At 38.1% G+C, this 13,257-nt stretch overlaps 1 protein-coding gene across 3 annotated transcripts in view; it reads right to left on the reverse strand.

The window, feature by feature from the left end:
- Window positions 1-13,257, reverse strand: part of NRG3 (neuregulin 3) — a 371,925-nt gene that overhangs the window by 21,680 nt on the left and 336,988 nt on the right. For all 3 annotated transcript variants that reach the window (XM_040702943.1, XM_015288041.3, XM_040702944.2), the window contains exons 5-6: window positions 8,788-8,890; window positions 4,321-4,447 (exon numbers count right to left, since the gene is read on the reverse strand). In XM_040702943.1, the coding sequence (XP_040558877.1) occupies window positions 4,321-4,447; window positions 8,788-8,890 (230 nt within the window). The remainder of the gene's footprint in view (window positions 1-4,320; window positions 4,448-8,787; window positions 8,891-13,257) is intronic.

Here is a 13,257-nt window from a genome sequence, read left to right on the forward strand (position 1 = left end):
AATTATTTGAGCTTTATCCCAATGCCAGCTGTTGGATAATAATGTGCTTGCAGTAGCTCTCCTCACTGAAGAGGACTAGCTATGCTGCTAGAAGATGGCAAGACCTGTACATGGTTCATGCATGGCTGAGACATGGTACTCAACCTGGAGCTTGGTTTAAGTCCCTGACTGTATCAGCAAGCTTGTGCTCTGTTGCATACCAGATGGGCCTATTCTTACCCAACCTTATTATAGTGCTGCATGCTGGCATCATTCATTTTGGATGCTTTTTAGAGGGTCCAAAAATCTGAACAGTATGCCCCTCGTATTTACCACAGCTTTTGAAGTACATTTGTTGCAGACCTCTACCAGTTCATATACTTTCTGTTCCTCACAGACTTTCTGGGAATGCTTTCAGTAAAAGGATAATGAGAAGGAGCACAAAGACACATCTGGACCTCATTGTAGCAGACCACCTAGTAGCTTTCACACCAAAGGCTGTAACACCACTCATGGTGCCTGACCTATACTATGTCAGGACGTGTCCATTCTTCCTCACCTGTTTTTATCGTGCTGATCAGAGAATGGGCAAAATAAAACAGAAGACTGCACCTTCTTAAAATAAGACAGTTCCAAAAAGCCTCCTTTTTATAGCTACCCACTTCCATATTTTTTTTTCCTGACTATTCTGTTGTTTAACTTGAAAACTGATCCAATTTCCTTAAAAAGAGAAAGAGCAACCCTTCACCATATGGATGTTTAATGAACCTGGGGGAAGGTCCAGCACTTCCAATTCATTTTTCAAATACTGCCTTTTGAAATAAGGATTGCCAAACAAGTCAGCCAATAACTTAGGACAAACCAGGAGGAATGGAAAATGTTTTAAGATCAAACATTCGGAACTTTTAGCATTGTGTACGGTTTTTATTGTAAAGCAGCTTAACTTGGCATAGAGGTGAGATATCACAGGGACAAAAGTCTAAAGTTTTTTGCATTTCCTTATGCAGCAATCCCAACATCTGCAAAAATAAAGAGTCAAACCAGAATAAAATGTAAATTTATAATACATTTCAATAATTTGTTCAAAAAATGAAATGTGGTAGGGCTTATTTTCCTGCTTTTAACAGCAATTCTGATGCATTTACATAGATTCTTTCATTTAAAGAGATTCAAAATAGACTTTCACACTAAGTAACAAAAATTAATTATTTTTCTGAAGTCCAGTGAAAGGTAAAAAGGGAAAGAAGAAATAATGAAGAGATAGTACTTCACTGAGATTGGTCAACCTCCTTAATGCCCCAAAACACGTGAAACACTACCTGCTACATGTAAAGCTTCTTTTCCTAGGGCAGTGCAACATTTGGAAATATCTATGCATCTGTTAGTAAATGTAGCAACCTCTGTCTTAAAATGCAAGGGCTCTTTTGGAATAGACATTAGAATTGTCATCAAGAATAATCACAGAATCATTGGTTACACAATAACCAACTAGTTTCAACCCCCCTGCTATGCGTAGGGTTGCCAACCAGCAGACCAGGCTGCCCAGAGCCACATCCAGCCTCGCCTCAAATGCCTCCAGGGATGGGGCATCCACAGCCTCCTTGGGCAACCTGTTCAGTGCGTCACCACCCTCTGGGTGAAAAACTTCCTCCTAATATCCAACCTAAACCTCCCCTGTCTCAGTTTAAACCATCTCCCCTTGTCCTATCACTATCCACCCTTGTAAAAAGCCGTTCCCCCTCCTGTTTATACACTCCCTTCTAGTACTGGAAGGCCACAATGAGGTCCTCCCCGGAACCTTCTCTTTTCCAAGCCAAACAAGCCAAGTTCCCTCAACCTTTCTTCATAGGAAGAAAAGATAAGAAAGAAGGAAGAAAGAATAAAGAAAGTTATGCAGCTGTTCTCAGGTTTGAACTAACACAGAGAATAGAAGGCAGGGTGAAAAAAAATAAAATGAAAGCATCACTAGGTCTATTATAAATAGGAAGAAGAAAAATATGAGAGAACCTTTCAGGGAAAGCAAGGAGGACAGAACATAAGGAAGACAGATTTCCCATGTATGAGGAGCACGTGGATTAGGAAAAATGAGTCTGCTAGAATTTCATACAGCAAAACCCCTGAAAACAACAACCTTCATTTCCTTAAGTTTCTGTATTGGCCCCTGGAAATAAGAAGAACCAAGATTTCTCCCTAAATCCACGAGGAGCTGCAGATGGGAACCTCACGGAGATCACCTCCAGAGCAACGGCAGCACCTCCACAGAAGTGAGCCCTGGGAAGCTGCCCAACAGCAACCAGTCTCTGCCTCACCCTGCAGATAAACACAGGGCAGATCCCTGGGCTCTGATGGGGAAATACTCAGCCACTCCTAAGCAATACCATTTCAAAGTCTGCTCTCTTGTCAATTTCTCCCCCTTCCCCTGGTTTTCCTTTTCTCCATTCTGCCAAGATCTGTAAATATTTCATGAACTGCCTCCTTGCATTCCTGCACTAAAATCTTTCTAACAATAGAAACCATTCTTGTCCTGCACAGTTACACTACATCCTGTGCAAGGTCATTCTGCATTTCTTTCTTAGTATTTTTGCTCCCAGAGGAAAAATGCGCTAATAGCAAGGATAAAACTGCTCCCTGCTAGTTGCTACAGGAATGAGAAAATGGTGTGTTAATAACCAGCACTGAGAGCTCTAGTTTGAACAGCATTAAAAGCTGAAAAACAAATCTGGCCTAAAATAAAGAATAATCATGGCTTTAAATCTCCAATATTTGGAATCCACAAACGGCCGCCTCAGCCATTATAGCTATTGTTATGGCAAGACAAAATGACTTAAAGCTTGCGGATGCGTTTGTCAGACACTGAGAGGATACCAAACAGTTCTTTGTCATGGCGGGTTGAGAAAATATTGCACCAGATTACAGTGAAGATAAAAAAAAAAAGTGCTAACCACGACCCAGTTTGCATGTTAGAACAAAAGAATCACAAAAGCTCTCTGCTTGTTGTCACCGTCACAAGCCAGCAACACTCCTGACAGCTTGTTTTAAGGGCGAGAAGTAAAATATGGCTGAAATAAATGAAATTTAAACAAGGAATTATGGAAGGTCCCCTAAACTGTCAGTGACCATTTAGTGAAGCTACCTTCCCCTCTGATAGTGAATTTTTCCTGAAACACAAAAAGTGACGACAACCGCAACGGTGCGCCTACAAAACAAAACCTCTGGTGAACGCAAGCAGTGCTCGAACCCGTGTTCTTCTGTCACAGCACAGAGGCTCAGCTCACTCCAGACGGCTTAAAAGGGCTTTCATTTGACATGAATCAGGAGTAGAGGCATCTGTGGCTAAGAGGGCATGAGAGCTCACTTTTGCTTGACTCCCATTATTTTGATGGAACCTGGTAAACAGGGAAGTTATTCCTTGAAACAAAGCTAATGGCCCTTCGATTGATATTTCTTAAGACTCACAGTTGAGATTTTTATTTGTTTATAAGAATTAACCATTTAGAAAGAATTCAATACACCTTGCACTGTTTCCTGTTATACCCCAATTTTGGCTTTGCTGGCAACATCATTTTCAATTGTTTCAAAGCACCAAATGTATATGAACAGGAGGAAGAAAACAGCATGCATTAGAAAATAATGTGCATCAAGGGCTAAATATATCAGTTGTCTTCCATTTCCTTGTTTAAAATTAACTACATATTTCATCACTGTGGGATTCTATTAACTCATGTGTAACTATATTCAGAACATGACTAAATACGTTTCAAATTTAGTTTGAACAAACAGATTGCCCTCTACTATCAGAAGTCCCTTTGTTTAGCTCAAGACCCAGGCAAACGAGATCATCTGCACTGCCTACCTTGGGCACAAGTTTATATGTGTAAGTTTAGGTCCAGGTTCTGAATTTACTCTGAATTAATTGTGTCTCATCTCTACATTTTTCCCACAGATCCATTAGCATGCTGTATTGAAAGATTCGAAATCACTCAAGATGAAAATCCCCCACTTCACCTGTAAACCATACTTATGAGCTAAGGTACTGGGAAATCCTCAGATAGACACTTACAGCATTGAATACAGAACTGGGGGGCTCAGCAAGCTCTACTGCATGAGCAAAATGCCCCAGGGCCCAATGAAATAACTTTTCTTAAAAAAAAAATTTAAAAATAAAAAAAATAAAAAAAATCCCTGCTTGGTGTTTTCCATCCTGATAAAAAACACTTTATGAAAGATGAGAGAATTCTTGTTCCCATTGCTCAGATGCTAATAGCAACATGGTGATGTTCTGCCATAAGCGGCAGGAACGCCGCCAGGCTATTAAATGTTGTAGCTGGCAGGATTACTTACATTTTGCAGCTGGACTCGGCTTTGTGCCACACACTCTGACTTTGCCATCATGCTGGAAGCATTTAGGCTGTAGGTTTTCCTATTCTGTGTTTCTTTCAGCTGTTCATGAATTTGCTTTGTTTGTTTCCTGCAGAGAGAAATAAAATTCACGTAAGAAAGAGCTAGTTTGAACTCCTACTATAGCCATTATATTTATATAACTTGGGGTTCTTTTTTTCCCAAACTTCACCACATCGGAATAACCAGCTGAGTTAATTCACCAGTGCCTGGTATTTCAATGCAGTGGTCATTCTTCTGGAGAAGCTGAACAAAGGAAGAAAAAAGCTCTTCTCTCAAAAAATGCCTTCTATTCTCAGATTACTACAATAGCATGCTGGCTGTTTTAGCACAGGAATTTGAAAGAAAGATTATCTATAACATATTTAACAATAGCTTGCAAGTAGGCCTGGATATTAAAAAAGCGTTTTGCTCAGATTTGGAACAGAGATTTTGGCAAACACAGCAGGCATTTGTCTCCGTTTGTTATAAAAAGTGCGACGGAATCAAACATTTCTGCTAGCAGCTCATTAGACTTCACCTACTATCTTGCATACATCAGCTTTTGCTTACATGCTTTAATCTGGAAAAAAGCATCAATAGTGTATCTGAGGCTATTTTTGACATATTACACTATGATCTACTATGTCACAGCTGACAATGCCTCTAAGATGAGTCATTTGCAATATTCAAGAGATAACTATATGATTAAAAGCAGCATTCTCTTTCTGCCATATTATATTGACAAACTGAGTTCTAAAGTTCTACACATTATTGTGGATTTGAGGCAGAAAGCTCTATTTTAAATAAGTATTTTATCTTCTGCCAGCAGACAAAGCTCAGTTAAGCATATACAGTCAGCAAAATGTATTTGAGGCCTTTAATCGGAGACAGTTCTTTTGGAAAGATACGCTGTTGGAGAATGTCAATTCTAATCGAGAATCAAGTCCCCAGTACTAGTTTAATTCTTTCCTTCCTACCTTATTCTCCTCTGCAGATGCACTGCATGCAGCAATCCCACAAATACCCTGGAGCCCACCCAGCAAGGTCAAGGACTGGCCAGCAGCAGCAGCCCTGCTTCGCTGTGCTATGCACAGCTTCTGGACAACAGTGAGTGCTGAGCCAAATTTCAGCAGGCAGCAAGTGATTTTCAACGTTACAACTGAGATTTTAAAAGGTGATATACTGAGAAAAACAATTTAATAATTAGTTTCCCCTTAATGTTCATGCAACCCAACGTTAATATTAGGTCTATGCATATTCATTTTGCCAAAAGATAGGATGCAGGATTATAAAACTTGAAATTAATAATTCAAAGTTACTGATTAATGTATTTATTTCATATTTTTAGTCTCCAAAACAAACGAGCCTTCTGTGTTTTACTTCACGGGTATTCTGCAATAAAGTACTATCTTGGCAAGAAAATAAAGTCACCGGTCATCTATAAAATCCTAAGCCATAAAGAAAAGCCTACTGCTTTTTAATGTGGTCTCCCCTCTGTTGTTAACACCTGAGAGTAGTTTCTTCACTACTCTGAAATGGAAAATTGGAAGAGTATAGTGTTTGGTTATAAAGTTCTAACTTCCCCAGAGGTAATATATTTTAAAAAAGGATTTTGAATACAGTGGTGCATAGCAAATCACGTATGTCTAGCAGCAGGTCTTATACAAACATCAGACTAAGGAAGTCAGGGTCTGCTTCTTCAAATAAACTTCCTTCCCCCTGACAGACTGCACCATTCAGTTTCCCTAGATACTAGTAATATTTGATAAAAGTTAAACAAGAAGATCATCCCCCAGACAGGAGGAATGCTTGGATAACCTTTAAGTATGATGAAGACACATCTGCATGATGAAAAGATCCTGAAAATCTGTTGTGCTAACACTCGTAACGGTTGATTCATTTTAACTTTGCTGCTTCACCCTTATCTTCGCTTTTATACCCTTGAGACACTGGCCAGTGTCACAGATACTATACTGCTTTATGTGGCCTCTATGCAACCCAGTTTAGGCACCCTTATGTGGGCCAGGAGCTTCACATGGGTGCTCAGATTAAGAGGGATGAACAAAACGTTTCCCTTAGTCTCCAGTGACTTGGAATCACCCTTTTAAAGGGAGTGTTCCAGGCTGACCTGTACTGAGGTGAGCCTGGTACGCAACCATGGCCACCTGCTGAAGCTTGAGTCAAGGCGTTAGCAGAAAAACAGCATGCAGACTGTTGAATAGTTACAGTGACTCCTTCCAGAATTTTGTGGGAATGGTGCTATTAACAAAAGGGGAAAAAAACCTCACGAGCAATGAGAATGTTTAGGAAATCAATTTTCAAAGGCAAAAGAAATTGCAGTGTTACTTAACTTCTTTAGCTTCTGTCACCTCCAGCTGTTTCTGCATAGCCGCAGCATTCCCACCTCCTGCCTTAGACGGGGCAAACTCTATCTCACCCGCTTTGTCGTCATGAATTCAGTTATCTAGACAACTAATAGGCATGCTGTAACTTTCCATGAGGTCAGGGACAAAGCAGTAAAAAGACTTGCTTTTTGGACAGTTTGCCAGATGGAACCACAGTCAGGGACTCAGGGATTAGTACGTTAACGCTGCTGTGCTTCCTATGTTTGAAAGAATCTCTTGACAGAACTGAAGGTGCTCATTTTCTCAATACTCCTCAAATTTCAGATTCCAGAATCTGGTATAAGTACACTTCAACACTTCCCAGTAACACTTAACTATCAGTTTAAAACCAATAATAAAATAGAAGCCTGAGATAGGAACCACTACAGTCCTCTGAGTGCAACTTTGATGCATTATTTCTACTCATTATTTTTAAAAATAGCTCTCCCATCTCACCAAAACTACGGTATTTGGAAAGCTGCTCCTACCCAGCTCTCCACTATTCCCTCCAACAGTGCATAACAAAGAGGAACTCAGATTAAAAAACAAACAAACATTAGTTAGGAGGACATTTTGTTCATAGTATGCTCAGCAGTTAACTTCATGTTCTTCCAACTGGGCATCCCTATCTGCCTTTCCCGAATCTCTACTCACCAGCAAAAATTCTTTACAGGAAGGCCAGGAATACCCTGGCCTATTATCTCTCTTTCTCTCTTTCCTGCCTCCTACAAATCTAACATGCATAACTGACTTTTCTAATTACATGGCAATATAACTGTTTCTGCTAACAATTTAAGCTAGAACCAAGGAGTCTGCAGAGAGGAACTTCCCCACCACAGAATACTCTTGGTTTATATCCTTGTCAGACTCTAGGTCGAAAGAACAGTTAAATGGAATCCCTCAAGTCATTAGAACAGGTAAGGGGGTTTAGAAAAAACATGAGCCAGCTCAAGTCTTCACTCAAATCATGCACATAGTACTGATGAAATTTGTGCAGAAAGGGAAAAAAAGAAAAACAAACAAACAAAAGGTCTGGTGACTTCTCCAGTGTTCATTTCTCCTTTTCCTGACAGAAATGTCAAAACATTATTTTTTTCCTATAGAAAGTAGTTTTCATCAGATTCCTTCCCATTAAAATAAATTTATGGTCTGTGTGTGTGTATTCAGATAAGCATCCAAACTTCTAAATAGTAGAAACCTCCACATTTTTTGATGCTCAGCCACCATGGCTAACCTCCTGTAGGTACTATTTATATTGATGCATATTCTCTCATTAGCTCCAGTTGGAACCGAAATGAGGGATGATGGCCATACAGAACATATTTATAGAAGTAGTGGCATTAACAAGCATGTCACGTAATTGCCATGAGGTTTGTGCAACTCAAATTACACACACAACAATCAATATTAAAGATAATGTTCATCAGGGGAGAGAAAGAAAAACAAAATGGGAAGTATTTTGCTTGAAAAAAGTTTAGTACAGATGATTCCACCTTAGTTGTATAGTCCCACATTCTTGTGCACTAGACACATTCAGTTATGCAGCTTACATCATCAGTTTCTAACTCTTGGCTAATGGTTGCAGTTCTCTGCAAGGAACTTGACTGTTCATACATTGCTAACTTTCACCTTTATTCCCAGCATACAGAAAAAAGAGGGATATTAAGGAAAACAAAATGCAGAAAGAATATGAAAAAAAAAAGGTATCGTAAACCATTTATTTTCAAAATAAGCAAGTGATTAATGCCAATTCTCGTCCAGAGAAAGGAATAGAAGGGACACGATCTCTTCTTTCCTGGTATCAGAAAACAAAAAAGACATGTAATACTTCTGCCTAGGTGGCTGTTTTTTTGTGTGTATGGCTTTTTTGTTTTGTTTTGTTATGGTTTTGTTTTTTTTTACTTATGACATTATAGCCATGGAGAACCATTCTAACCTGCTCAGAAATAACAACAGCTTCAAAAGGAGGGGAGAAATTGAAGTACCGGAAAGCCATAAGAAGGACAGAAGCTAAAAAACAAACACACTAGACAAAGGCTCTTACTTTGTTTTGAAGTAGAACGCTGCACAAAGCATGCCCACTACGACTATGCCAAAGACGATACAGGAAATAGACAGCACCTGGCGCTGGTAAATTTCTTCGCTCTCTGTGAACAGCAAAATTGAGAATTATGAAGGCATCAGAAAACAGTATTTGTAAAAAGTGGATTTCTGTACAACACGGTTTCACTAGTGATGGACAAATATGTGAGATGTTTGGAGGTCTGAGCTGTCCAATTCCTCAACAGAATGGATGCTTCTCTGAACCTCTCATCTCATGGTCTCCTAGGAAAGTTTTACAAAATGGTTGCCAAACACATTCAAAGATACATAAGCATAAAAATCAGGGAAGTTTAACATTTTATCTGCCCTACATGCCCTTTTCCCGCTTTTTAGAAGATCATGCTTCCACTGTCAATAGAATAAAGAGCCCTACAGCCATGGAGCTTAACTGGCTTAAGGCAAGATCCATCAGAGCTCTCCCAAAGTCCCACAAGCCTCAGAAGTACATTTTTAGCTACCAGAAAAATGTCAGGTTTTTTTGATAGCGTGGTGATTCTTACGTAAAATATAAGTCAGTGAAAAAATTAATTCAATCAACTTTGGATTCCAAAGATTATTATGCCACAGTGCATGCATCATGGCAATCAGTACTTTTCTGAAGTAATTTCCTTAATACATCTCATCACCTCCCAGTTGATTTCAAAAAAGGAACAGAATGAATGAAAAAAAAAAAAAAGGAAGAAAAAAACCTAAGAAAACAAGAGAAAGCTCTCATTCATGACAGCAGACTGAAGCTGATAGGCAACTGGAGTTTCACACACTGAATTTATCAGGAGCTCCTTAAATGTTCTATTATATTTTTATTAATTCAACCACTTCTATAGTACAAACTGCTATAGGATTGGTTTTTTTAGGGTCAGTTTTCTAAAACATATAGCACATAAAATAATCTTCCCATTCATTAATTTGGGGCAGAAAACCAACGTGTAGGATTATCAAAGCACAGTACAAGCTCAGTACACTGGCAAAGCTACATTTCCTTTCTAGGTCAGAGATCTTCAGCGCAGAACCTCTGTAAACACGGATACCAGACTCGTGTTAAGTGGGTGACAGCAACTCCACGTTCTAAGTGTGTAAAGCTCAGAGTTCATACAAAGAAAGAATGTATGGCAACAAGATTAATCTGGGCAAATACAGGAAAAACCATAATTTAACTGGAACTTCAGTTAAAAAATATCTTGCTTTATTACAATGACTAAATACTATGCACAATGTCCTAATCAGTACTAATTATTATTACCCAAGCAAAAAAAATACAGACTACTCCAGTGCTGTTACTAAACATTTGGAATTTTCAAGAGCCAGTTGTCTCTAACAAAAGTTCTATTTCCTTATCATAAGCTGTTTCAAATAAAATTACAAGTACCGAACATTTATTTCTTAATTACTTCTTTACTTGCTGCTCACTCAAAGAGATTCAGAACTCATTTCTAAGATGCAAAACATCTTCAGCTCCTGTTGCCTTTTTTTCCTCATTTAGCTTTGAAATTCTAGAGGTTATACCGTTACGGTACTGTTATAAACATAAAAACAAGCAAATATAGTGATTTAGGAAGCCTGAAACATAGCCGGAAACATAGTTCATTAGAAAATATTGGTAATATGGCAATAAAATAGATTTCATCAGAGCTTTAGTCCCATTCCTTATAGCATGAATATACTTGGGATCTAGCCAGTAAATTGCTATGGCAATGAACTATGACTTTGGGACTTCTTGTTCCTTGTTCGTTTTCACTGCTGTGCATAAATACAGTTACCCACCTTCCATTTCCACTACAATGCACAAAGAACTGATCTTATACATTTCAAATCTCTGTCAAGGTGGATCACGCTGCAAACAGTTAAAGAATTATTCAGCTTCACAACTGTCAATCTATTCTGACTCAATACCAATTTCAGCACATTCTGCCTAAGATCACAAATAAAATATACTTACAAACAGTAATTTCACTCAGACATTGAACATAATTAAAAAAATCTATTGGGTTAAAAGAAACTGATGTAAGTCTTGTGAAAAGAAGGCCTACTTTTGCTTTTTTGTCATCCTTGGTCTCCATTAAAAACTTTATTTCTTTTGTTACTTTGTTGGGCAATTGTGAGTTCCATATAGCTATGGTCTTTTGTCAGTTCTGAATAGCTATCACTATCTTGTTAAAGATGCTTTAGAATACATTTTACCAAGATAAAAGCACTTCAGAGACTGGACAATATTATCTTGCTCAAACAACTATGTGAAGATTTAAGTCTTTTGTGTAGACTGTTTAATCCCTGTCATGTCACTAGCTTTCAAGACACTGATCAATGCTTTCTTTACTTTCTGTTTATTTTGTATGGTGCATATTTAAAGAACTAGTTATTGATTAACTTTACTCCATTTCTTAAGACACCTTTGTTCATTTCTCATAACCTTTAAATCTGTGTTTGTGTATTGGACTCCATCATTTTCCATCTCAAACATCTTAAAATATAATCAGTTTAATATTTTTCTATTCTCAAGTCTTCCACATCGGTTTTATTTTCCCTTTAAGAACAAATCAAAGCCCTTCCCTATTGATGGAAATTTAATCTGAATCTCCCTGCAAACTTTGAAGGTCTCCTCATTGTTGACTCCACCACTGCTCTGAACAAGTACAGTACAACTGAGCTCTCAGTAGCTGCAGTTGCAAATGAGGGCCCTTAAACCCAACACATGATAAGCCAGAGAGCTTCAGCTGAGTACAGCTGAGTGCTCTTGCTCTCACAGAACAGAACACTAATGAAAATTATGTGCAAAAAAGAGAACCAAAGACTACAGCTAAGGAGAAGTAAATGTGCATCAGCCTAGGCACACACATATTCACATACTGAAACAAACTACCCAAGGTAATCTAAACTGTGACTGAAATTATTAGATGTCTCTCTCTCCTCACAAATATTCATACATTCCTCGTGAAATAGATTACCTCAATTACATTTTCTTGAAATAAGCACCCAAGGGAGAGATTCCTCCTTTAATGAACAGACAAGAAAACACTGCAGCTAAAAACCCAAACTATGAGCCGATGTTGATATTCTTGGATAATCCAGCAAAGACTGCAGAACAAAATTTACATTGAGCATTCAAAATATATGTACACCAACAAACATACAACCAGCTGAACAATAAAATAGTGAAGTAATTTGACTATTTTGTTTAGTGAAACTTATGGAAAGAATGATCCATTAAGACAAGACAAACTTGCATGGAGCATTAAGCCTCTCAGGACAGGTTCTTGTAGGCAAATCCTCATTCATCATGTACACCATTTACACATCCAGCCCACTTTTATTTACATTATTGATTCCTTCTCATCTTCATTGCCACAACAAACTTAGCTCACCTTTCACCTTGGCCCTTTCATCCTTCTAAGGTTAAATTCAACTTCTCACACCTTTACTACTCCCTTTACTAAGCTTATTTCACACATTTGCTACCATTATGAAATACAAAATTGACTACTGGTGACCCATAGAAGCAATGTTTCTTCTAACGATCACATTACAGTCAAATTTAATCCATCTGTCACTGGAAAAAGTACATGTCATATTCCAGGTGCTGTGTTTCTTTTTGATTCTCTTGCTCTTTAAATTTTTCTCTTAAAGGCTGTCATCTGTCTGCTTTATGCATGTGGAAAGACCTGCTGAAGCATGCACATAAGACTTCAGAGGATAAAACACGTAGAATAGACATTTTTCTCAGGATTGTTACTTCTGAAGAATATAGTGCTTTGGTTGTGCAAGTTGAAACATGTCTCTCCTTTGTAACTTTGCTATAAAAGGAAGAATATGGGTATGGGCTACTTGAGAAAGAACTGTATGCATTTCCACCCATATGACTGAGAAAAAAAAAAAAAAGGATTGGTTAACAAGAACAGATTAACATAGGCTTTGTTAGCCGACAACATCCACAACACCATTACCAGCCATAATCACTTGATCCACTAGTTTTATTGTATATTTTCTGAATTCACTGAAATAACTTAGAAAGTTATTCCAAGTATAAAGAACTGCATTGGGCATGTGGCCTAGTGAAAATTATAATATAACACAAAAAGCAACTTTCATGTACCTCACTAGCATCATTTGCTACTTAGAACATTATGGGTGACCTGTATCCTCAGAGGACCGTATAGAAGTCTTCTGTACAACAGAAGAGGAGGACTACATGGAAACTCAATACATATTGAGATTTCCAGTTAAGTACGGATTATCAAAAATGAAAAGGCAAATGATTAGTTAAGAGCATATTTCCCAATATACTTGGATTTATATGTGACAAATAGTGAACTATATAAGGCATTCTAAACTTAATTCATGAAGAGAATAAAAAAAGATTGCAAGTTCCACAAAACAATCTGTGACTGTCTCAGCATCAGACTTTCAGCTCTCCCAA

This window comes from Gallus gallus, chromosome 6, assembly GCF_016699485.2.
Source record: "Gallus gallus isolate bGalGal1 chromosome 6, bGalGal1.mat.broiler.GRCg7b, whole genome shotgun sequence".
Lineage (NCBI taxonomy): Eukaryota > Metazoa > Chordata > Aves > Galliformes > Phasianidae > Gallus > Gallus gallus.